This window comes from Plecotus auritus, assembly GCF_963455305.1.
Source record: "Plecotus auritus genome assembly, chromosome: 4".
Classification (NCBI taxonomy): Eukaryota; Metazoa; Chordata; class Mammalia; order Chiroptera; family Vespertilionidae; genus Plecotus; species Plecotus auritus.
Genome location: NC_137775.1, coordinates 31617091 through 31644128, shown reverse-complemented (window position 1 = coordinate 31644128; position 27038 = coordinate 31617091). Strand labels below are relative to the sequence as shown.

General features: G+C 42.2%; 1 protein-coding gene across 3 annotated transcripts in view; it reads right to left on the bottom strand.

Moving 5' to 3' along the window:
• Positions 1 to 27038, bottom strand: part of UTRN (utrophin) — a 479531-nt gene that overhangs the window by 405442 nt on the left and 47051 nt on the right. The window contains exon 1 of one of the 3 annotated variants that reach the window (XM_080663478.1): positions 11746 to 12135. The exons of the other annotated variants lie outside the window; for them this stretch is intronic. Within the exon in view, the coding sequence (XP_080519604.1) occupies positions 11746 to 11839 (94 nt within the window). The 5' untranslated portion in view covers positions 11840 to 12135. Of the gene's footprint in view, positions 1 to 11745; positions 12136 to 27038 lie in introns of those variants that run through there. 3 annotated transcript variants of the gene reach the window in all.

Genomic DNA, 27038 nt, shown 5'->3' with positions numbered 1-27038 from the left:
TTTTAAGCTGATAATTCTGTATGGCCCTCGAATGATGTTATAAATATCCAAATGGCCCTTGACAGTAAAAAAGGTTCACCACCCTTGCCTACAGCAATGGACTGATCGATCTGCTATGTGGGATGTAAAATCTGCCTTTGAAGTACATTTTCTACTTTGCCTGAGTAGACATAACAATGACATAACCAATAAGATCTCATATTTTAAAGAAGTTTAAGTTACTAACTTTAATTCTTAAGCTCATATTAAAATATTTTCAATAATTATTTTTATAATCAATCAATCAATATTGACTAATGTTTGCCAATAACAGCTGAAGAAAAAATAAATAAGACTGCCAAAATTTCTGTAGGAAGTCCCGTTGATCAGTGATTCCAACACGAGGGATTTCATCTGATCCTCATATCCCAACTGAATATTTTCTTCTCATGGATTTGAGGTTTAAAAAAAATAAGCCTCTATCCTGTTAATGATAAAATAGATACCTTAGAGTAGGTAACAGGGGATTGTCTGTTTAAACATTTTAAGCATCTGCTTCTAAAATGCTGCAGAGGAATGGATCGGAACGTTAAATATAAAACACTATCTGTAGATATTAAATAGTTGTGCTTAAAGGTCTCTAGTCTAGTCTCACCTACCCAGAGCGTATATTACAAAATGAGGTCACTGAAAACAAAATGCTGTGATCTTCTGAGATCCCTGAAGCGCAGATTAACTCAACAAATAACAGGGATCAGGAGACTAATAACGTATCATCAAGGGGACAGGATGGGAATCTGGCATGAGTCAAACAAGCTCACAGCCTGGCTGAGCCGCTCTCATCTCAAAGCAGGTCGGTGCAGAGTCTAGGACAGGGGGGGGCAAACTTTTTGACTCGAGGGCCACAATGGGTTCTTAAACTGGACCGGAGGGCCGGAACAAAAGCATGGATGGAGTCTTTGTGTGAACTAATATAAATTCAAAGTAAACATCATTACATAAAAGGGTACGGTCTTTTTTTTTATTATTTCAATAGTTTTATTCATTTCAAACATTTTAACAAGAAGAATGTAAACACTAATTATTATAATTTGAAACTTCAAAAAATGGAGGAATCATAGCACAATAACATACCTTATATTGAAGATGGCAAAGGCAAAATAAAATTGCCTAACAAAGGAAAGGTACAAAAGCCTTTCAAATTAAACTTAAATATAATAAAATAATTTAAAACTAAAACAAATAGAAAAGAACAAAATGTGTAAACAGTAAATTAAACATTTTCTTTAGTGCAACTTCCAAATTATGCCCAGGACGTAGATGTAGATGGCAATGTAGACTGGGTTGAAAGGTTTTTGGTCTTTAAAACATCAACTTCAGTGGGAACAGTGTTGTTGGTCTCCTTTTTAGCTAATGCTCTGATACTGTGCTCTCCAGGGGCGTGTCTCCCTACATCACCATGATAACGTGTCTACGCATTCCCAGGGTGATGTCGGGGGACGTTTCCGCGGGCATTACAAGGAGCCTCTGGAAGATTGAGAGGTTGTTCCTTCTATTGAATGGGCAGATATAAATCCGCCCACTCAGAAGAAGGAGCTGAGGCCGTGTTTCCCCACGTTGCCATGTTAACACTGCTGCTGGTGAAGGAGCGGAGGGGAGAGCAAGAGAACCCTCCGCTCTTTCGGCTCCGTAGACCGGATAGAACAGCTGAACGGGGGGATCTGGCCCGCACGGCTGGTCTAGGAACAACTGGCCTCCAAGCCCACACCCACCAGCCATCTGCACAGCCTGCTGGTGGCTGGAAGGCAAGTGGCAGGTGAGGCGGGTGAGGAAAGCGGGCAAACCTCCTTTGTGGATAGAGCTAACGTTTCTTCCTACCATATGTCTGCGTCTCTGACAAACTGTGAGTAAAGTAGTGAATATAAACTTATTTGGAATACATGTGGTGATTTCACTATGTAAAGAAATCCGGGGGCTGTACGTTTTTAACTTATTGGAAATAAACAACTGAAATTACGGAAGATAACAATAGTAAAAAGAATAGCAAACATTTATACAAGCGGGGGCAAAAGTAGGCTGACAGCTGTTCATGTGAGAAACAATACGATAATTAAGAAATAATAATACAAGAATAAACTGTGTTTCACATACTCACAGCTGAAAGCGTACGTTTGCCACACCCTGTATAGCAGGAGAGCAGCAGCAGGCTGTTCTAAACGCTTTCTATCAGGACAGGTAAGCAGCGAATTCCTGGAAAAGGTGCACCTGGACCAACCTTAGGAGTGGATTGTTGGAGATCTAATAGCAGAATAAACCAAAGGACACACCCTGCATACGGGGCGAGGGGGGGGGGGGCGGGGAGGGCGGTGACTCCGAAAGGAACCGAACGCTGACTGCCCAGTACCAACCCCAGCGCAGATGGGCTGGCCGCGGGCTACTCTGGAGCCAGAGAAAAGGGCTTTGTTTTCATTCCCTTGGTTCCGACAAAATACGCCAACCGGACTCTAAAGCCTGAGTGCGCGCGGCAGCCCGGGCACCCACGCAGCTGTCCCTCGCTTGCTAGTCATTTCATTGGAAGATGTTTTCCACCTGCTAATGTGTGCGTTTTCACAATTTTTGCTAACTGGAGCAGCAAAATATAATGCAGTCTGACCCAGGCTGCTTGGGCTTGAGGCTTCTCTGGGCAGCTCTTTACCCGTCTCCTCCACAATCAGCACATCTCATTATTGTCATCCTGCCCATTCGTAGCAGCACTCACGCCTGCTACCCTTCTCATTTACGGCCCTAGTCCTAGAAATTGAGTCCCTGGGTGTGAATTAAGAAAACAGTCACTGACTGAGGGCCCCACACTGCACAGACCAAGGGACAAATGTCCATTCTAAGCTATGTGCAGTCTGCAGGATATGCGGTGGTCCGGGCTGCCAGTGAGCAGAATCATTAAGTTAAAAACCAGATTTCAAACACTCAACAACCATAACAGGACCTAAAAAACAGCGGGTCTCAATAAGTGTTCTCTAAATCATTTGGGGCTCCTTTCTCCCTCCCCTTACTTCTAATTCTTAGCCATGTGTGGCACAGTTGAGATTGACAGAAAACTAAGCACTACTCCTTTAAGAAACATGAAGATGAGAAATTTTACAAATTACAGGGAAATCAATGCTCACTTCTTCCTAATACAAACCCAATATGATAAGACTTGTTCACCATAAAACACCAGGCAAATATTACTTACTGAATGACTTCCAGATTATGGGAAGTAAATATCGATTCTTTATTACAGTAATCAAGGGATAGATTTACCTTCAACATCTTTCATTTTCATTTAGATTTTATTACTCAGAGAAATTCTGCAGCATAAGGCCTAGCAACAAATTCAGAATACACAGAATGCAATCGCAAGGATTTTTTTAATAGGTCACAGTTCATTTAGCTACAAAATAAATTCTCATCATAAAACATAAGATTCTCTTTGTAACAGCAGAAGAAATTGGTAGGTAGATAAGAAGGGTCCACTGGGGCCTGGCCAGCATGTCTCAGTGGTTGAGCATCGACCAGTAAACCAGGAGGTCATGATTCGATTCTGGTCAAGGGCACATGCCTGGGTTGCGGGCTGGATTCCCAATGCAGGGCGTGCAGGAGGCAGCCAATCAATTATTCTCTCTCATCATTGATGTTTCTATTTCTCTCTCCCTCTCCCTTCCTCTCTGAAATTAATAAAAATATTTTTTTTAAAAAAAGAAGAATCCAGTGGGACATGGAGGAGGAAAATGAGAACTGTTTTCTCAACCCACTTGTAAAATATCCATAACCTGCCGAAACCGGTTTGGCTCAGTGGATAGAGCGTCGGCCTGCGGACTGAAAGGTCCCGGGTTCGATTCCGGTCAAGGGCATGTACCTTGGTTGCGGGCACATCCCCAGTGGGAGGTGTGCAGGAGGCAGCTGATCAATGTTTCTCTCTCATCGATGTTTCTAGCTCTCTATCCCTCTCCCTTCCTCTCTGTGAAATATCAATAAAATATATTTAAAAAAAAATATATCCATAACCTCCCAGTTTAAAATCCATCACCGTAAAATACACTATAGTTTGTAAAAATGCATATGAACAAAGATAGAATGTCATAGGTACTTTACAGAATTTGCATGCACAAAGATAAAATATGGTATTTTCATTTCATGATGTTTTTTCTCCTCTATTTCCAAATGTTCCATAAATCGCTGCCAGACACACATACACACAACTATACTTTTGTTCTTCCTCCTGGAACTCTAGTTATTCAGAGTTAGACTATAAATATTTATTAAAAACTAACTAAACAGCTCTCGGAATATTGTCAGATACCAGATTGCATGGGATGGTTGAGTCAAAGTTATCTAGAGAGAAAGTGAATCTACTGGGGAAATATATTTCTTCTGTCAAACACAGTACAGGAACTACTAACACTAGAAAGGAAGTTATTGCCAAAGAGTGGAAACAGAAGCTAAAGGCACAGAATCTGGGAGGCGAACAAGAAAACAGGCCAGGTCAAAAGCCAGGAGACTCACTTAGCGAGGGGCTGGCCAGGCCAGAAGAAAAGGGTCAGTGTTGGTGTGACTGGAGGAGCTCTTTCTCAGAGGGCCAAGGAGATCGCTATCTGATGAGGCATTTCCATTGATGATATGCAAGTGACCTGGAAGAATTTGTACAAGATGTCTATCTTACAACTGCAGGGTAGCCCAGCCTCTCACACTATCTGGATCAGCGGCATTAAATTGAAATCTATCATGTTTCTAGACCATTCTGACAGTTCTCCCTATTTGGAGAAATAGTCCTCTCTGCAGACTAAATAAAGTTTTTTATATAAGGCACTGGAAGGCAAATAGGTCGCGCAGCACAGAGTAATATGGGAGGCTGTGTGCCCTTTCCCTCTTCTTGCCTTGCTTGCTTGCAAACAATAAAAACCTTTCTGAACAAATGAAAGTGAACTTTGGAACCCACAAAACATGTCAGGCACCCTGCCACAAGGATATTCTCCAGACAACTGTGGGCCATTTGCTGTCCTGTATAGCTCTGTATTTCTTGCCACGTAGTGGATCGGGGGTTGAATGAGAGCTCGGCATAGAATTACAGCCTCGATGCTTTGATGTGAAAAATCACTAACAGATCTAGACTGAGAGATGAGGACAAACATACATTTTCAGCATAATGGTACACACATGGGATGTCATTTAAACTAATATCTTTGTGTATTCTTTTTCCTGCATTAATTTGAAAGTCTCCACCAACAAAAACAGCCACCATTGGCTATAATCCTTTCTGCCATTTGCCATGTACTGTGCGAGGGGTTTTATATGCATACGTCTTTTAAGACTTACAATAGCCCCATTATCTCCATTTTGCAAGTGAGGAAATGGAGACAAGCTCTAGGTCTCTTCCTGCTAATTCTAACATCTTCCACAAATTACATGGAAAATGGGTTATTCTGGAGTTAACGCTGGGATTTACTATCCCTATAAAAATAATTGACCAGAATACGAAAAGTTAATCAAGTAGTGAGGACACCTAAATAACTACCAGTTTCAGCACAATTTGGGATGATGACAGCTTTACACTACCAAAAAGAGAACGAAAAAATAGAGAATTTATTTCTAAAGAGTCAAACCCCTGCCCCAGAGATCAGGAAATCATGTCTGTTTTTTCAGATGGAAGTTAACTGTCTTAGAACTCAAAAGAAATTCAAATACATAGTCATTCAAAAATCTGCCATTTTGTAGGAATTTCCTTCAGAATCAGTAAGAGTTTAAAAGTTAAAGATCCAAACAATGGAAGAAAATAGGCAATGTATAAAAAGGCAATTCACTGAAGAAGCTTGTCAAAATAGCCAATAAACATATGCAGAGAAGTTCAACTTCACAGAAAAAGAAATACAAGTTCAAACTATTATATTCTACTTTTCATCTCTCTACTCTTTACAGATAGCAATTTAACAGTAAAAGCCTATTTGCCCCGAAATTACCCAAATGAACTAAGACACCTACATAGGTCATTATTTTTAATAATTTAAAAAATGGGATGCCACTACTACAGGATGGTTTCAACTTTGGTTCAGAAAGAAAAATTGAGCTTGTGGGAACTTAGATGTAAAACTGTACATTTGCATATTCATAGGAAAAAAAGTGTGGCAGGACAAACAAAGCTGGTAATAATTATGGAGGGAGTGAGGGAATGACAATTTTCCACTTTGTGTATTTTTTATTCTGCGTTGAATTTTTTTTTAAGGAGGAGCTGGATTACTTAAGGTATTTTAAAAGATATTTTAAATACATTATTGAAAGTTAGAATGAAGATCAAAAATGTATTATAATGAAAGCTTCTGTAACTTGAAAGCAACCCTAGAGAAGGGGCCACACCAATTCCTGCCCAGCTCACAATCCAAGTTTGAATACTCTGTGGTTTAGACAGAAAGTTTGACCCATGTTCCTTTAGTCCAGTGGTTCTCAACCTTTTTAATGCCGCGACCCTTTAATACAGTTCTTCATGTTGTGGTGACCCCCAACCATAAAATTATTTTCGTTGCTACTTTATAACTGTAATTTTGCTACTGTTATGAATCATAATGTAAATATCTGTGTTCTCTGATGGTCTTAGGCGACCCTGCTAGGTTGAGAACCGCTGCTGTAGAGCCTAAGACCACCGGAAAACACAGATATTTACATTACGATTCATAACAGTAGCAAAATTACAGTTATGAAGTAGCAACAAAAATAATTTTATGGTTGGAAGTCACCATAACATGAAGAACTGTATTAAAGGGTCGCGGCATTAAAAAGGTTGAGAACCACTGCTTTAGTCCTAGACTAAAATTTCACTTTGGCACAGTATTAAAACTGGGCTATGACTCATCTTCCTCTGCAAAACAATGCAAGTTCTAGTTCAGTGGGAAAAAACGACTTAAGTTGCCCATTCACCGAGCTGTTCGAATCAAGGTCAAAATATTGGGTGAGAGCAAGGTGTCACTGCCCAGACCCTATCGCATTTTGGCATCAGTCCTTTCAATTGCCCTTCAACTGTTGTTGCCATAACTAGTTAATATTAATAACAGGAAGAAATATTAATAATAGAAGAGAGCAAAGGGAAGGCCAGACATAAGCATGGTCATCTGGGCAGCTTCACTAGGAAGCTGCAACTTCATACTCCCTGGTGAATCACTGATCCATTCCCTGCAAATCACTGGTCCATTCCCTGCAAATCACTGGTCCATTCCCTGCAAATCACTGGGGAAGGGATCTAACAAAGGGGAAGATGGGTGCCTGCACAGTGAAGTCAGGGTAATGCAGGGAAGGTGCTTGCCTGTCAGTCTAGCCTCAGGATAAAGATCATTGGCCAAGCCTTATTTTACAGAATTTATTTTTCCTTTAACTATTTACTTGGAACTGCTACCTAATTCAAGTCTGTGAGAATGTGGGAATCCATAATCCCGAGACAAAGGAGTTCTCTCTACCTTGCTCCTCTCGCCTCCCTCCTGCTTCCTTGTACCCACCCATGTTCCCTCCATAGCCATGTGGCTCTAGAAGCCCCATGCCCCATGGCCATGTGGACCCTATACAGTGGACTGCGGCTGGGAACACACAAGCTAACCTAGCCAGGTGCTGAACTGGTCTGTACAAATATGGAGGAGAAACTCTGGGCAATGGCTTTGATCCTAGCTCTGCTGAAGACAAAATGGGGCTATTTCTTTGGTGGAACAGTGGGAGATGGGACCTTGAAAAGTCAGGGGTTTTGTTCCACAGAGATAAAGCTTTCCGTGATACCTCATCCTCCCGTGGGGGTCTCAGGAAATTCCCATTCCCACAGCACCCCAAGAAGCCCACTTCCACCAGCAACAGGTGAGGACACAGAGAGCACCCTACAGATAACCCAGCCAAATCCTGAATTTGCAAACAGCTGGAATAGGAAGCACCTGGTACCCTCAAAAAAGGGGTCAGAGAACCCAAGTGAAACATAAAACCGACCCAGGATCCATGTCATGAGCATACCTTTCAAGTAATGCCAAGGAAAAACACTACTAAAAAGATGATGATTATACATGTATACATGTATATATGTATACATATATAATCATCCTTTTAGTTGTGTATTAAAATACCTTAAATATATATGTATGTATATAATAGTTGTGTATTAAAATACCTTAAATATATATGTATGTATATAATAGATATTTAAATTTAATGTATTTTAAGTACCATAAGGAACAAAATATTTGATTTCCTATTTCTAGGCTCTAGGTCACAGGCAAAGCTCTTTATCGACTGACTAGATTTTTACAATTTTTACAGAACTTATTCTTTTTACTATTTACCTAGAGCTGTTACATATAGCTTTCAAGGTGCTTTAAAATGTGCTACATCATTAATCAAGACCTTGACCCACTGGGGGAATCCTGCTGGTAGGATGACCCATCACAGCAGGTAAGTGCCTCCACAATCCATGGCAGGTGGACCTGAGATCCAGGTCCACCCCTTGAAACACTGCTCAGTACTATGTTAATCACATTTCTCAGTTCCCCTCCAAATTCTTTTGTTTCAAACAAATCATTCTGTCCCTACCCTTCTTCTTCCAACTTAATAATTTTCTCTCAAGCCTCCACAAATTGTATTCTACTTGCTCTCCCTAGCCATGAAATCATTTTTGATAAACATTAAGACAGGCTAAACATTCACAAACCCTGAGAAATTTTTTCAGACAAACCTCAGCACACTCTGATCTGAATTCTGTGTTCCTTCACTCTTATATACTGTAGCCAACTGGTGGGTCAGGCAGCCCTTAAGACCTGCCAAAGATAATCACACTCCTCCCCTCGCCCAGGTCACTTTAGGAGACCCTCCTGGTAGTGTCCCCAACCGGCCCCACCTCCACATTCACACCCATTTGCACCCAAGCCGCTGATGAAAGTCTGATTCCCAAGCTTTCCACCTGCCTTGCTTCATGAAGACGCTGCCAACCTGGAGCCTCGTCTGTGCCAAGAGGTCTGCTCAGCGTACCGAGGTTTGCCTGTCCCCCTGTCACTCTCCTAAGAGCTTCCCAAATGACAGCTGATATTCAGACGGGCTACAGTGTCATAGAACACTCCTTCACACCAACACAGACCGGAAATTAAGAGATCCTACCCTCGGCCAGCCCTCCTGCTGCTCAGAGAAATTTATTCACCCATTCCACAAGCCAATACTGAGCCTTCCTGCACGCCGGGCACACAGTGAGGGGCTGGGTACCAAGGTGACAGAGCTTCCCTCTGGTCCTCGACCTCATGGAGCCTTCAGCCTTGTAAGGAACGAGCAGTCTGGGTCTGTGCTCCTCCTCGTTGAGTCCATTAGAATCACTTGGATATTTTTGAAAAGCTTCACAGGTAAGGCGAGTCCAATTACGTGAGGGCCCCAGCCCTTTAAGGATTCTTTCTAGTGCAGCCGGGGTTCAGAAGAGCTTAATCTGCCCATCTGAAAAGGAAACAGCTGGCACAGAGTCCTGTCGGCCCACCAGCCAAGCAGGAAGGGTGGCGAGAAGAGCAGGGCCTCTCAGAGGTGGCTTCCTGAGCAGGCGATTTCCAGACATAAGTCATCTGGCCACAGGACCTGCCTACGACTCCTGTACATTTTTATTTCACACTTTCAAGATGGGTTTTTGTTTTTTTTAACTTTGGTCTCTCTCAATTACATTATTTTAAACATTTGGCCATTTGTACACAGACATCAAGAATAAGAAAATATTTCACAAAAATTTTAAATAAAAAGATTCTATACCAAAGACAGAGATTAATATGTCCACCTTATTCAGTTTCCTCCTGTTATATCTCAGTGGGTAAGCTGAGAGGAAAATTCATCAAATTAGCATCCCACATTCTAGATGACAGCATAGAGCAAAAGACTGACAATTTCAACAAAATAAAACAAACAAACAAAAACACTGAAAGGCTAATTTTGAACAAATATGTCTTTTAAATCCACTCTATTTAATTTGTTTCATTATTCCACTTAGATTCTGCAACAGTCCTTTGACATATCAACTTCTGCACTGTCAAAAATGTAATACAAAACACATATGGTTTCACTTTCTGCCTTACTTGAGGTCTGTAAATAAAGGATTCATCCCAAACTTTAAGCTATAATGGAGACAGCTTTAACAAAAAAAGGCCATGTGTTGCAATGAAATATACTATGCATAAAAGTGTATTTTTATATCTTTGTTTCTATCAGGATCACTAAGGAGATCTACCTGTAGGTATAAGGAAGTACTCAGTTCAATAACAGCAACGTGCAGGGAGCTTAGGCCCTTGTGGAATTTGAAATCATGGACCCAGTGGTTTTCTATTTTTGTTAAAAATAACATGTTCTGAAGTATCTTTTTTTAAATGCTTTGTATTTTCCTAAAGCCTTTGGACTGGTCAAAGGGCAGGAAAGAAATCTTGTCTAATTGGATGGGAATTCCTGTTTAAAGCTACAGTCTACTTGCTTTCAAGTTTGCTTACTATTTAAAGGTTTATTGGTATTTTTTTCTTTTAATTATCTTCTGATTTTGAGCACCAGAGTTACCCGAGACCCTCTGTAGCAAGACAATAAAACGCAATCGAGCAAACTACAGAGATTATTAATGCCAGGGGAAGACAGAGGATTAAGTGAGAGTTAAGAAGTATCCTCGAAAAGCCACAATGCTGTAATTGCTACTCCCAAGCACGGGGTTTTAATTCAGTGCCTGAAAGCTATTTTAATTTTTTGTTGAGACCACATGGTTCTTTAAATAAGAGAGAAAAGTCAATAGCCCAAGGAGAGAATGCTAAGTACACTGCTCTCCTATTACATGTGGCATAGAAAGTAAATTTACAAGGAAAATATGGGCCACTCCAATCATTTAAATGCCATCCATAGAGACAGTGCCTACAAGCATTTACCACCTCATTTACATGGACTTACAAGGAATAAAACATTAAGAGGGACAAAGTAATTCCAAAAGAAAGAAAGAAAAAGTTTTAATACTAACTAGCCTAAAAGTTTTCCCACAGTGACAATGTTCAAACATGATATATGAGATCAAATAAAACACATCACTTGCTTTGTTTTGTTTTTCTCAGAAAGTTTCTATGACCCGTACATGAATATATACTTGAACTGGTCCAGAAAGGTCACTTGGAAGTGGGGTCCAGTGATGGAAACGGGCATGAGCACATCCAATGTCAAGCTCTGCTTGGCGGTTCTCCAGTAAAACAAAACCCCCTCATCTCCATTTCCCCCCAAAAGTACAAACCTCCAGCTCTCCCATTTGTCAGCTCCGAACTGTACATTTTCAAAAGGGAAATATCCTTTGCACCAGCACAGTAAATCAAATACAATACGGCTTGAGCTCTACCACAATTCAACAGCGGAGGAAACTGCTCTACATATAAGTGTAAACAGTCCACACATCAGAAGCTGCTTCCAAAATACAGGGAAATCAAGTGAAACACACTTGTCACAATCAATGTATGTGGTGCCTTGAGTGTTTTTCCCAAAGAAGCTAATACGTGGCAAATGATCACACTCTGAAGAGAAGGATGAAGCAGACAGCACTGGTCTCCACTATTCAGAGTCCACCACAGAGGTGGCATCAGGAGGAACAGGGCTGTCTGTCACCAGCAAAACCCTGCCTTCAGTGGCTTTGTGACAAACAGACTCGGTAAGTGACTGAGGGAGCCTTGTCCTTGCTGACGTCCCCCTTTCAAAACCTCTCGGGTGGGGAGTGCGGCAAGTTGACAAACTTACCTGGCACTCGCTGGTAAAGCCGCCGAGCTCCTGGCCCTGGCAAGTCAAATCTGCACTTTTTCCAACGAAGTGCGGTGGCTGCCGGGCTGCTCATCACCTACATTTGCTTGAAAGACGAGGAAAAGGATGCAGAGGAAGCGGACAACAAAGCAGCCTGCGAACTGCACACTGGGATGTCCTGTGTTGGGGTGGCTTTTCTTTTCCCATGAGAGGCTCTGACTAAACCTAGCCCAATCTCCGTTCAAGACAGACAGGAAGTTACACTTAGCAGTCAGTGAAACGCCTTAGGTCATTTTGGGCTGGGGTGATCTCTTTTTTGTTTTCTGTTTTGTTTTGTCTTTTAATTGTCACAAGTAAGAGCCTTTGAATATTTCTGATCAACTACAAAGAGATTATAGCTTTGTTTCCTGTTTTGACAGCACCGGCTCAGCCAGTAAGGGACATCTCCACCCACCTCTCTACCCACTAGGTATATAAATAGAGGCTTTTGCCCTGGGTATACAACTGAATGAAGAGTTTGGTTACAAATTAACTACATGTCAAAGAATAAATCGGACTTGTTATTTCACTTCAATGGGCATGTATATATCTATATCTTGAGGAAATAAAATTCAAAATGATCTCTTCTTAATTCCTTAGAAACTGCTATTATGGGGGGGGGGGGAATTAACCACATAGAATTCTAAGATAAGAGGTAACAATTTTGACTCACATTTCCAGGCTATTCTATTTTCTATATTTGCCTTGCCCGCTTGGCTATCACTTCTGCATGTTTTCCACAGACCTATAATAAGCAAGATAAATCATCACCACATCACCTCACCTGTTTTCCTGTTCCTATTCTCTTTTACTCTCTTGCTTATAGAAACTTCCTACTCTTAAGCAAAGATTTTCATAGAATATGTACCATTACCAGGAAACACACGGGTTTAAATTAAAAGCCATGTTCTTCCCTACTACTGCTGGCTGAGGTATAGAAAGGAGAACCAACCAATACCCACTCTCCTCCTCTTGACCTATGTATTTTGCCTAGACTGGATGCAGTATGACTCTGGCAAAATACTCTAAGCCTCAATCTCCAAACCTGTAAAATGGGAGTAGAGACCTCACCTGCCTCCTAAGAGTCTTGAGAGGAGAGAAGCACAGTGATACAGATTATGTCACATAATCAAAGCCCAATTTTTTTGTGGGGGGAGGTAACAGCTTTATTGATTTAGAATTCCCTTTGTATGCAATTAACCCATGTAGAGTGTATAATTCAATGATTACTCATATATTCACAGAGCTGTGTATCCATCACCACAATCAATTTAGAACGTTTTCATCACCCCAAAAAGCTGTCACGCTCCACTTCCCTCCTCCCACCCCTCAGCCCCAGGCAACCACAAAAATCTACATTTACTCTATTGATTTGCCTCTTCTGGGCATTTCATATAAATGAAATCATTGAATATGTACAGGGTCTTTTTTTTTTTTCACTTCGCACACAATGTTTTCAAGGTTCTTCCATGTTGTGTCAGTACTTCATTCCTTCTTTTGGATGAATAATATCGCATTGTAATAACACTCCCCATTTTATTTATCCATTCATCAGTTGATGGATATTTGGGTTGTTTCTAGCTTTTGCTTATGAATAATGCTGCTTTGAGCATTCATGTACAACTCTGAATGTTGTCATATGTTTTCATTTCTCTTGGGTATATATATCCAGGGGTAGAATTGCTGGGTCACATAGTACCCTATGGTGAACCATTAGAAAAACTGCCAAAGAGTTTTCTCAAAGTATTTTCACTACCAGTGCATGAAGGTTCCAATTCCTTCACATCCTCAGCCACACTTATTACCGGTCTTTTTATTACAGTAGCCATCCTAGCGGGTAGAAGTGACATCCCATGGTGGTGTGATTTGCAGTTCCCTGATGGTTATTAAAGCCCATTTTCTACCAGTAGCCCAAAAATACTTCCATATTTAAAGGCAGGGCTACATACTCAAACTATAGAGCAAGCAGCAAGACACGGGGACCACTTGATCAGAATAGATACTGGCTACAGTGCTTAAGCAAGACCTTGAAGGTACCCAGCTTTAATAGTGGGTATTTTCAAACAGTTATGAAAGAATTTCAACATTTTCAACTGGTATAGTTGTATGGATTTGTACCAGCTAAATAGTGCTGGCCTTTTCATCTCTGGTAAGAAGCAGCTAAAGTAGTTGATCATGATTGCTCTCCCAAAGGGTTGCTTAAGAAAACGTATTAGAAGATGAAATTCTCAATGTATGACATTTCAATCACTCACAAACCAGCTCTTTCTGTCTTTCTGCTTTATTTTCTTCTTAAATAGAAACAAGCCCAATTAAAAGGCAGCCTTTTGTAAGTGAATACTCATAATTGTTTATGGGGAAAATTTTTAATTTTATTTTTCAATTACAGTTTACATTCAGTTTCACTTCATATTAGTTTCAGGTGTACAACATAGTGGTTAGAGTAGACAGTCATATACTTTACAAAGCATTCCCCTGATATTTCCAGTACCCATCTGGCACCATTTTTTAATATGTCTTCACTAATTTCAGAGGAAGGGAGAGCAGGAGAGAGAGAGAAACATCAATGATGAGAATCATCGATTGGCTGCCTCCTGCACGCAGAGATCAGTTGTGTTGTGATTTAAGATTAAAAATCTCAAAAATTTTGAAGGTAGCCAAGAAGGACAACAAATCAGGATTCCCCGTTCCCTCTTAAAAAGATGATATTGTAAGAAGGGTGGTAATTATTCTAAATCAAAGGGATTATCCAAACTAATTCAAAGAGATTATCTAATTCAAAATTCAAACCATCTAAAATAATCTAATTTGAAGGGATTATTACTTTTTTTCTAATTCTAAGGGACTATCTAATCTGCTTCAATCTAATTCAGAGTAATTTTTTTTTCACACCTTGTGGTGTTTGAACAAACTCATAGACAATGTTAATTATCTCTTTCCTAAAACATCCTATTTTGGATTTTAATCCCCCCCCCAAAAAAACTAAACAGAATATAATTAACATAAAGCAAGCACACACAAAAAAAATACAAAAAGGCTACAAACTTTAAAAAGTAACCATTTTTTTCTTCATTTTCCAATATAAGGCCTCAGGCCTTGCAGCATGTACTAATAATATGATTCATCCATCTTCTAAGAAAGTTTCCACATCCCAAGCCTGCACCGTGTAATCCATTGTTTTTGTTATTTCTTGGCGTACGGCTGACTATGAGGCTGACCCCTGCACTTCCCTATGTCAAATAGAACTTTCCATTGTGGGAAATGTCTAAAACATGCACATTAAGCTAAGTGGGAATGTCATCACAGCTCAGGAGCAAACGTGGTCTGTGTCAACCAGCACAACCCCTGACGGGGTTCTGCACAGGAAAGGCAAGCCACTGAACAAGCACCAGCGCAAAGCCTTCCCTGGAGTCTCTGTAAACACTTTACCGTGAAGAAAATCAGAAGCAGCGATCAGCTTAGCAACGTTATCTAAAGGTCCTTCCAAAAAGCTCTAACAGGAGGGCACTTTTTAAAACTGCTCTGTGACGTCAGAACCCACTCTCAATCCACAGACCCCTTCTTCTGTGTTACACGGTGGCCTCTAGTTCTTGTGAAATCAATAGGCCATTTATGCTGCAAGGATCTGTCTAGGGTATGCACTTTCTTATTCAATCTGGTGTTGACAGCAGTAATCAAATTTTGCACATACCACTAGCTCTATTATAGCTCAACAGTCACTGGCTGCCAGCCTAGGTCTACTCTCACCAGAAAGAAAAAAAAGACTGGACTGGAGAGAGAATTACAGGACGAATGAGCTGAAACTACAGGAGGTGGTGTAGAAGAGAGAGAGAGAAGCAGAGTCATTTAGAGACTAATCCCCTCTCCACTGGGAAGACACAGGCCCAGCAACATCAGCACAGCCAAGACCAGCTGAGCTGACCTTGGCTATTAAAGGCACATACTTTACCCTTCTTTCTGTTATCTGCAAACCCTCTTGGCTTTGAGCATCTAATTATAACCGCCAGTCCTGACTAATGAACCTACTACATCTAACCCTGCAGAGCAGCAGACAAAAGCTAGAGACAAACCACTCCCACCGCCACCAGGGAGCCCATGTGCAAGGGAACCTGGAGTTACAGCACCTCCCGTGAACGCTCCAGACACTGTGGCTTCACTTTGTAACTCTTCTGCCTGCACTTCAGGTGGAATCAAGAAAATGTTAAATTCATCTTATGATAAAAACAAGGTCAGCCTTAAAAAAAAAAATAGGGAGGGGGTGGAAACCTAACTTTGGCATTCTACTGGACTTATATTTCTTTCTTGACTTGGAATTCTCTGAAAAAAACCGCACTCCTGCTAACAGATATTCTCTACTTAAAAGCAACATAGATGATGCTATTTCCTGTTATAACAAGAAATTTTTTTTCTCATTTTTTTAAAAACTGAAATAATTTTAGATTTACCAAAAAAGTTGTAAAGCCCTAGCTGGTTTGGTTCAGTGCATAGAGGGTCGGCCTGGGACTGAAGGGTCCCGGGTTCAAGTCCGGTCAAGGGCACACGCCCGGGTTGCGGGCTCAATCCCCAGTAAGAGGCATGCAGGAGACAGACAATCAGTGATTCTCTCTCATCGTTGATGTTTCTATCTCTCCCTCTCCCTTCCTTTCTGCAATCAATAAAAACATATTTTTTAAAGTTGTAAAAATAGTAGAGTTCTCATTCCCTTCTCCCAGCTTCCCCAAATGTCACCATCTTTACATAATCAAAATACAATTATCAAAACCAGAGATTTAGTACTGATGCAATATTATAAACTGCTCTACAGATCTTATTCAAATTTCTAATAATTTCCCCTTCTTCTGGATCATGATTCAATCCAAGATCCTACATACAAGCAAATCCTTAAAAATCCAAAATACATCCTTTCCAATAATTCATGCAATATCTAATGAACATTCCTGAGCCCCCCGACAATAGTTGTTTTTCATACTAATGAGGTAGTGTCATCATTGACCATTGAGTTTTCCCAGCTAGAAATGTTCTTTTCCTTCAAATTCTTTCCATATCTAATCTGTTAGTCTTATCAAACTTCTCTCATAGCACAGCTCATATAGCTTCACAATCCTTTGTCCAAAATCCTTGGGCTAGGTATCTTCCCAAATCAGAACTTTTCCCAATTGAGAAAGTCCGACAGCACACAAGCCATCTATTACGTTGAAACATAAACCAGTGAGACCCAGAGAAATTTCCTCTAATTAAACACATTAATACATCTGCAGCAAATATGTGTATTTTATTAATGGTAAGTAAGATAAAGATTGGAAAAACATCCCAGCAGTTCAGGTCAAATGTTGCCACCAACTGAGTTCAAGCCAAACTCAGGTTTTCCTGACAAATGAATTACAAAGAAAATACCTTTTGGTCTTCAGAGCTCTGAAACTGCAAATGAGGCCCCTTGGATCTGTACCTATGAAATCCATGGCCTCACCCATCTCCTGCCCTTCTTCGCTGCATCCTCTGTCACGCCCTCTCCTAGCAAAATAACCTGCAAGGTTATGTCTGCCTCTAAGCTCTCTCCATTCCAATCCCCACCTTCCACGGAGCCCCCGGGTGATCTTTGTAAAACACCTACAGCTCCCTCGCTTCCAGATTCATAGGAGGAGGGAGGTGGGAGTCTAATCTTCATGAGGTTTACAAAACTCTCCACCACCTGAGCCAACTCCTCCGACTGCACAGACCATCTACACAGCATCACATCCAAGGAGAACCCCCCCAAAAAGGGCACAAGCCCTATCATCAAGATTCTCACAATCTAATTCATTCTCTTTAATACTTTCATCAAACTAATTACATTCAGAATACAATTTCCCCAATATTCAAAGAGCATGTCAGGAGCTTTAACTCATTTTTTTCTAGCTAGAAAACTCTACCTTAGTTCTTGACCACATTAACTAACATTACTATCACACAACTAACAAAATCCCACATGTTGACATAAAAGGAATTTTTCACATGATTTTAACAACACATTCCTAAAAATACTCACTACGTTACTGTTGGTATGGTTAAAACAATTACAAAAAGCAAAAGCCAGGAAAACTTTTCTAAAAACAAGCAAACCCAAAAAAGTAACGCCAAGGATGGCACTTAATGGGCTGAGTGCTTTCTCATGGGGATTGTTTTTCCAAGGAACAAAGATATAAATAAAATCTGAAATCATGCCTTTGTTTCCATATTAGTATATGCATGCAACCAAATGACATTATGATCAACAGAATTATGCTAGAGAGGATTAAACAAAAATCCCCACCATCGAAGAGTTCAGAATTTATCCAAAACCACCCAGAGGCTGACATCAGATGCAGACTTTGAGGAATATGCCAATGAAAGAAGAAAGAAATCATATCTTAAGTATTATTGCTTTTACTTTCTAATGTGCAAACAGTCAAAGACACCTACTTCGAATTAAAAGAAAAATTCCTAGAAGTTGTATTTCAAGATAAAATTATAACCTTTCTTACAATTCTCCCAGGAAAATTGCACAGTAGTAGTAATCCCTTAATGAGGGGGGTAGGGAGAGGTTGTAGGAGCCGGCATCCTCTCCCTACACCGAGTGAGGCGAGGAGGGTTCTGAGCAGGGAACCCGGTTCCCTGCCAGGGAGGCCTTCCTCTTACAACAGTGTGTGTGTGTGTGTGTGTGTGTGTGTGTGTGTGTGTGTACACATGTACATGTGTATGTCTGGCCGAATTGCTTCCAAACAGACCAGCAACTGCCTGGAACCCACTGGTATGGCATCCGGTGGAACAAGCAGACACCATATGGCTGCCAGGTGGTGCCACCACTTTGCAGATGCCAGGATCCAATCTGCCAGGGCCCTGGGAGGAGCCCTGTAGAGTTGTCTGCTAGGGCAAGGCTCCCTGGGCAGCCCCTCCAGCTGCAGACATCTCCCTCCAGCGGTAAAGAGGAAGCTCGCTGCAGGGCTCCTCAGGGAACACGCAGAGTAGTTGCAGGGATGTTAAGAGATTAATAAAACACAGATGCTTTAAAAAAGCAGGAGGAATTTTAAAACATTGTTTTTTAAAAGGAGGGGTGATTTTTCTGGATTTTCTACTTTGTTCTGTTTTTATCAATCAGGAAGGAAAAACATTGTCTTTTCTCATTTGCCTTCGTATTGCCATCCCTTGGCACAGTGCCTGGCACGGGATGTGGACCTAATGCATGAACAGTTACTGACAGGAGAGAGATGAGGTGACGTGGCAGACATCGGTGCAGAAGGGAGGGTGTGCCAGGACAATGAGAGGAGCCTGGCCAGCACTCCCCCCCCGCCCGCCCCCCAAGAGCACAGAGCATGCGACATGCCCACCTGAGGCAGAAGGGAGGGAGGTGGCAGAGTCTAGGGCAGGAGCAAAATCAAAACAGCAGCTCTGAGGCAAATCAGCAATCCCAGCGCTGCAGAAAGACTCCTCAGGGACCAGAGAGCTGTGGCCAGGCGAGAAAGGCACTTTCAGGAATATAAAGAGTAGTTTGGAAATAAAAGTGCTGTGACAGTAGAGGCAATAACACTGTCTCCCGGCAGGGCTATGGAGCCAAAGTCAGCAAGCGAGTTTTCCTGAAGTGCAACTGCTGGCCCAGGGGTCCTCAAACTTTTTAAACAGGGGGCCAGTTCACTGTCCCTCAGACCGTTGGAGGGCTGGACTATAGTTTAAAAAAAAAAAAACTATGAACAAATTCCTATGCGCACTGCAGGCCCGGGACCAGTCGGCTGTTAAGCAGGACAGGCAGCGGCACCCGTCGGGCCGGATAAATGTCCTCGGCGGGCCGTATGTGGCCCGCGGGCTGTAGTTTGAGGACCCCTGTGAGGGTTCTAGAACCTCAAGCTTCATGGGAAGGTGTGAAGAGGGAAGCACAGGGTTGTTCTTTGTTGTTAACAATAAAACCATCTAGTGGAAGAAGTAATCTAAGTGTCCCGTTGGGCACACAGCCTGTGACTCCGAATGTGACTCCTAAAATTTTGTCCCTTGGTCACCTGCAACAACGATCTCAATTTAATGTCCTGCCTATGGACCCTTCTGCCCTTCAGCAAGCCTGAGGATGCTGGACGTGGGAAGATAGGTGTATAACATGTGTGAGTCATATGTAAGGGGTAGCACACAAAGATTGTCCCGTCTGTGGTCACACCCACCCCCACTCCCATGTGCCAACTCTCTCAACCTGGGAACAAGGCCTCATCACCTACTTGTGACAACTGAGGGCTGAGCGTGGGGAGAAAAGGAAGGAGCCAGGTAATAATTAGGCAGAACCGATGCCAAGGAACTGACAGGGAGTATTTGACATCAGTTCCAGGTTTCCAAGGGGTAAGCCGGTGAGGAGCAGAGACTGAAAACAATGCTTATGACTCGAGAATTAGAGGCACGGGACTCAGTGACAAGCTCCCAGGGGTCCAGAAAGGAGTACTCATGAGAGCCAGGCAGCTGACGATCTGTTTACTGAGCACCTACTGGGTTCCATGCGGAGCAGGGAGCAGAGCCAGTTCCCAGGCCAGGCAAACCACCTCACACCCAGTGCCATCACAGCCTCAGGGACCAGGCCGGAACCCTGCGACAGGCCTGAGCCTGCGAAATATTCAAGGAGGAGACAAGATGGGAGTGAACACCACGGAAGCAAGAAACACGCCTACCATTCACGTGTTCTAAGGAGTCACAGAGAAGGCACGAAAGAGAAACGGGTGACCCGGAAAGAAGGGACGAGCAACTCCAGGCCCTCGGGTTCCAGGGCGGTCCCTGAGGGAGGATGACCATCCTGGGGTTGGCAGGTTGGGGCCATGTATGTCCCATTTCACACAAAACTCCACTTTCTACAACACATTCTCCTCCGGAGAAGTTCCATGAGGAATCCTGTCTATAAAAGTATAGATACAGCAAATATAATGAACTTTGGTTTGAAATTAGGAATGCTGGACGAAAAGAACAGTTTCCTGGAGGCTGCCAATTCGGTGGTGTGCGGGAACTACCACTGTTCCCGTTGGAACAGCAGTATGTAATTTGGTTGGTAACAACTGACCAACTTTCGGGACTTCTGAACTTGAAAGTTTCTTCACATCGCTTTCCATTGATGCCTGCAAAATGCTTACAACTTAAGCTCTGTCAATACCTCAGCGCTCATTTGAAAAATGAGGTAACTGAGGTCTGTGAACACGGAGTGAAACCCCAAACCCAGGCTGTGGGTGTTCTCAGCCTCAGGACCAGCTCTCGCGGGCCTCCTGCAGCAGCCCTGGCTCTCAGCAGCATGGCCTGGACCAACCCGAAGCCCAGACACTGCAAATTTGTTTTCCTGAAAGTAAAGGACACCATACAATACTTCCTCTCTTCCTCAGTCACAGCCAAAAACCAGATGACACCAGGAGGAAGTGCATGTTCCTCAAGAGCAGGAGGGTCCAGGTATCAGGTAGCAGCAGCTGCTGCAGAGAGCAGCCCCACCCCCACCCCCACCCCTACTTCCACCCCCACCCCCACGCCCACCCCCACCCTCACCTCCACCCCCACTGCAGTCCTGAACTCAGCACCAACACAAGCCTCAGGACCTTGAGGTCACTCAGAAGGGACTCTTTCAGCAACAGAATGAAAAAAAATACCAACACACTTCCACTCTCCAGGGCACTGAAAGGAACAAGGTGGTTACTCAACACAGGAGTTACTAACTCAGCCCTCCACACCGGAAAGAGGGAGAGGAAAGGGAAACGAAAGCAAGTGACTCTAGGTTCTAAGTTTCATATGCAAGAACACCCAGCAACAGGTGCAGCGTTCCGGTGCAATAATGACCCTCAAAACATCTTTCGCCTCCGCAGCAAAGAAACCCAGCATTAGCAACGATGTCAGAGGTGCAAAGCGTCATGTCCTTGCCATAGCAATCTTGTTAAAAAAAAAAAAATCAGCAAACAGATAAAATAATATTTCTCTGCTGACACAACTTTTTTGACATAGTCCCCTCCTAAAACAGTTTACTGAAAAATAATTTAAATGTTGGTTCCAACAAAAACATTTTTTAATGTCAGTGACTAGTATAGTGCCTGGCACATAGGAGGCAAGCAATAAATATTTACTGAATGAATGAATGAATGAATGAAACCAACAAGCAGGTAAACAAAAAGTTGTCTTCACAAATAAAGGTAACCAAAATCTCACTTTCAGGGTAGTATATAAGTATAGTTTTTTCCAGTTTCTCCAAGAAGAGAACAAAAGGTTGTAGTCAGAAGCCAAGAACAACAGCTATCACCAATGAACAGCTATGTCAGGGGGTGTCTACCCCTGAACCCCCTGGCTGAAGCACTTTGGGACTAAGGGATCTATTTCAGGAATTCTCATTTGGAGAAAACCAAATGGGAAAAGCAATCCTAATCATTCGAGCGATCCACCTTTGGGTTTTCCTTTCTTTCAGTACACTGTTTCATATAACACTGTCCACCTGCCATTACTACAGAGTTTATAAAATAAATTCTGTTGCACAGTCTTGTCAAGATGATAAAAATATCCACTGATTATATCTCTTAGAAAATGTCTTGTGCTATATGTGACAAGTATAAGAAAAATATGTGTGGATAAGGTGGAGTAGAAGTGGAGCCATTTTATGCAGTATGAAAACTGACAGAAAGAATGGAGGAAAATGGCAATGAAACTGAGCCCACTGATGAAGGATGTCTGTCATTGAAATGCTGTACCAAGTAAAAAGAATATCAGTGTGACAACATCACTGATTTACATCAGATGAAGACTTACATAGTGATACTAATTATAAAAATAAGGGTTCGGAGCACAGATAAAAATAAATCATCAAAATTCCCAGGAGATGTCAGAGAACTGAGAAATACAAATAAAAATATAGAGAGGTGCCTGGTGTGGCTCAGTGGTTGAGCGTTGACCTATGAACCAGAAGGTCACAGTTCAATTCCCAGTCAGGGCACATGCCTGGGTTGCGGGCTCGGTTCCCAGTGTGGGGCATGCAGGAGGCAGCCGATCAATGATTCTCTCTTATCATTGATGCTTCTATCTCCCTCTCCCTTCCTCACTGAAATCAATAAAAATATTTTATTGAGTAGTAAATAATTTTATAAAATTACAATAACTCAATTTAATAATATTCTATTTAATTTTCTGTAAATTCATGAATTTTTCTTTTGTTTATAACAGTATTTAGTATTCCCAATAGAATTTCTCTCATCCTATGTATTCAATTTAAGGAATCCTTTGGTTTTTCAACTCATTCCTTCCAAGATCCAAAAGAACTCCTACTTTCTTTTACCTCCAAGTAATACCCAAAGGTTTTGAATAAAATTCTTAGCTAAGATCCTAGGTGCCTAGTTAAGAATTACTAACTTCAAGCAATAAACTGGAATAGCAAATCTCTTAAGAGTGCTTTCGTGTGTTTTTTAATGACATATTTTCATTCATTCATTCACAAGATCCATCATCCCTACAGGCCAGGGGCTATGCCAGGCACTATAGACATCAGTGAACTAGAAAATTTTGCTCCCTGCCCTTACAGAGCACAGTCTAGGGACTATCAACAACCAAGTTAAAGCAAACAGCTCTGTGATATTTGTGCTGAAGCAAGCAACAGGGCAGGTGGCAGGGGATAGGAGGAAATTTACATCAGGTGGGTAGTCAGGACAGGCATCTCTGATGAGGTGCAATTTATTCCCATGCCCAACCCCAGAGAGAGTGGAAGGGGCTAGCCAAGTGCTGGGGGCCAGATATTCCAGGCAGAGAAAAGAGCCTGTAAAAAGGTTTCTCCTGGAGCTACAAGCCAGTCACAGCACGGATGGACGGAGAGAGAGGAGGCTCATTATAAACATGCCAACGGCATCTCGCCATATGACTCACCCAACACGCCTTTGCATTTACACACACTTTTCCCTCTGCCTGGAACCCCTCCCTTCTACTCACTCTCTGCCACCTCAAAGGTCCCTGCTCTGGAAGACATTCCCTGACCCTCCAGAGAAGAACAAAACTCCAGGAGTCAATCCCTCCTTATCTGTGTTCCCACAGCACCTAGTACATGCCACTGTCATACCTCTTACCACACTGCACAGAATTGCTGTGGTCAAGGGCCTAGAAGCAGGGATCTTGCCTTATTTGTCTGTTTCCCAGCAGTCTGTTCTGGAACGTGACTCCAGCAGATATGCAGTAAATGACAAGTGAGTGAGCGACCACACCAAGAGAGGAATGGACAAGTTAAATGAAGGCATTTGGAATAGCGCTATGGCTACAATTCATTAACCGATTTGTAGTTTTGAAGACAGGATGTTTTCTATTCCCATATGATTTTCAAACCCTTTGGGGCAAATCATCTTGCATCACAGAGAAAGTGACAGGATGATTTTCACAGTGTTTCGTTAGACACCAGGCCCGCTCCATTCACATTGGACAAGCATGCATCCCATTCCCTGACAGGCCAACACAAGGCTCTGAGGCTGACAGTTAGTTACCCTGCCCTAGAATGTCTTCAAGACCAGTAAGCAAAGCAAATCACATTTCCAAAATGCTGTTAATGACTGACCTTGTAAGATTTTTTTACATGTAATTTATTTTTTTCATAATGTTAAGAAAAATTGCTTTTTAAAAAATTCCAAGGTCACCCAGAGGACAAAATCATTGAAAATCTGTCACTCAGAACTGTCCGCACCAATTCGGAGCTCACTGTGTCGTGCCGAGGTTTCCTTTCTACAACCGATGGACAAAAGGTTAAGGAGCCACCACATTCTCGGCGAGTCTTCTTTACCTGCCTGCGACTCCCTGCCATCTCCAAGCGTGAAATCAGACGCCACTTCCAGTTCTCCTTGGCTCAGCATGTCCTCCAAAGGCAGTTAAGATTCACCAACCAACCACGCATGTTTTCTAAAGTCGCTGGAGAATGTGCTTTTATGGAGTCAAATTGAAAAACAAGGCCGAACTATATGGGAACCACGGAGAGAGGAGTCCCTCCCAACTGCCCCGACCAGAATGGTGACATTCCTGCCTCAGCACAGCCCAATCCTGGTCTATTCCGTCTGAGCCTGAGCCTCTGCCAGGCTGGGGAGCCTGTCACTTTAAAATCCGGATGTGTGACAGCACTTATCTGCCTAGGGACATGGAGGTGTGCATTTTGGCTGCTCAAATTGCTTAGAATATAGAGAAGCCAAGCACTTCCTCGCTTTTTCTTGGGTTTTCCTTCCATTGGAACCAAATGAAAATTTGGGTGGGCAAAAATGTTTAGGAATTAAACAACTTTTTAAACTGTTCCTAAGTGTCCAGCTCTCGCAAGAGAGCTTGTTCTCATAACGTTTACAATCCATTTTTCAGCCTATATATTCCAAATGAATCGCTAAAGCTTTTAGGAGCCATCCGTTAATACCCTAAATAATGCATGTGGTCAAGCTGGAAGGTAAACTGTGCCTCTTCAACCAGGATTAAAAATACTATTGGGTGAAATACAAACTGCACCTTTCTGCCAACCTCAACGCACAGCCTGCTGCTCACTTCACCCCCAATCACTGTCCTCGCTCACGTTGGCCATAGGCCAAGGTCTGCCCTACTCAGGGCCTGCACACGGGCTCTGCCCTCAGCCAACGCCCTCTACCCTCTTCACGTGTCTACTGCAATATGGCCCTCCCTCCCTACTAGTGCCCAACTCAGGCAGGTAAAGGCCCGTCAGGATACACTACCACAGCACGGCAGCACACTTATACCCTAGGCCCGTGGTCGGCAAACTGCGGCTCGTGAGCCACATGCGGCTCTTTGGCCCCTTGAGTGTGGCTCTTCCACAAAACACCACAGCCTGAGTGAGTCTATTTTAAAGAAGTGGCGTTAGAAGAAGTTTAAGTTTAAAAAATTTGGCTCTCAAAAGAAATTTAAATCGTTTTTCTGTTGATATTTGGCTCTATTGACTAATGAGTTTGCCGACCACTGCCCTAGGGCCTTGGTCAACAATTTTTTATCTGTAATGTCTTATGAAAATGGCTATGATTTTTGTTGGTGATACAGTCAAAGGTATTACTAATAGTGTGCTTTATGACCTACCTTTGTAATATGTGATGCAAATTTCTGTTAAAGGTTAGTGAAAAATATCTACTTTTCCCCTTTCTGAGTTCATGGACCCCCTGGTTTGTAATCACCCCTGACAAAGCTGATGGTTTAAAATGAACTCTCGATTCCAATAATTACAGGCTGTTGTTGTTCCTTGTGATTAAGCCCCTATCCCAGTGGTTGGCAAACTCATTAGTCAACAGAGCGGCAAACCGTGGCTCGCGAGCCGCAGTTTGCCGACCACTGCCCTAGGCAATCAGACAACTGTTAGTATATTCTGCCCTTTGATAACTGTTTCTTCTATTAGTCTACACATCCGAGAGGCCGGACATCATGTCTGTACTGAGCATCAATTTTCCTGACGGTGCCCAGTGCAGTGGTATATGAGGCACGCAATAAATAGTTACTTCCATTTCAGGTTGTTGTCGCTATAAAACTACGTGGCACGTTGCTATCAGCTCTAAGGAAACCAATGTTCATTTTAAACCATCAGCTTTGTCAGGGGTTGTTACAAACCAGGGGGTCCATGAACTCAGAAAGGGGAAAAGTAGATATTTTTCACTAACCTTTAACAGAAATTTGCATCACATATTACAAAGGTAGGTCATAAAGCACACTATCAGTAATACCTTTGACTGTATCACCAACAAAAATCGTAGCCATTTTCATAAGACATTACAGATAAAAAATTGGCTGATTATCACCTCAGAACAGTATGGGAGCTACTGAGCCCACTGTTAGATCTTGTCACTGAATGCACTAATAAAAAACAAATATTACTCTATCACAGGCTTCTTAAGTATTTTGTAACTGAATTTTTATATAATTGGTTTTCCATTATAATGCCCTGCATTTTATTGTATGCATTTTAAAACATTTCTCGGGATTCACCAAACTGCGAAAGAGGTCCATGGGGAAAAAAACAGGGAGGGAGGTGATGAGAATAAAAAATGAAAACTCTGATCTACATCATCGTCAAGAAATATAAACACTAGATTGGAAACCAAGATGGCGGCATAGGTAAACACCTAAACTGCTGCCTCGCACAACAATTTCAAAACTACAACTAAAAGACAAAACGGACACCATCCAGAACCACAGGAAAGCTGGCTGAGTGAAAACGCTACAACTAGAAGGAAAGAGAAAAGCTCACAGAGAATTGGAGGTACGGCAAAGGGTCTTTGTGCGCGCAGAGAGGAAGGGCGGCTGAGAGCCTG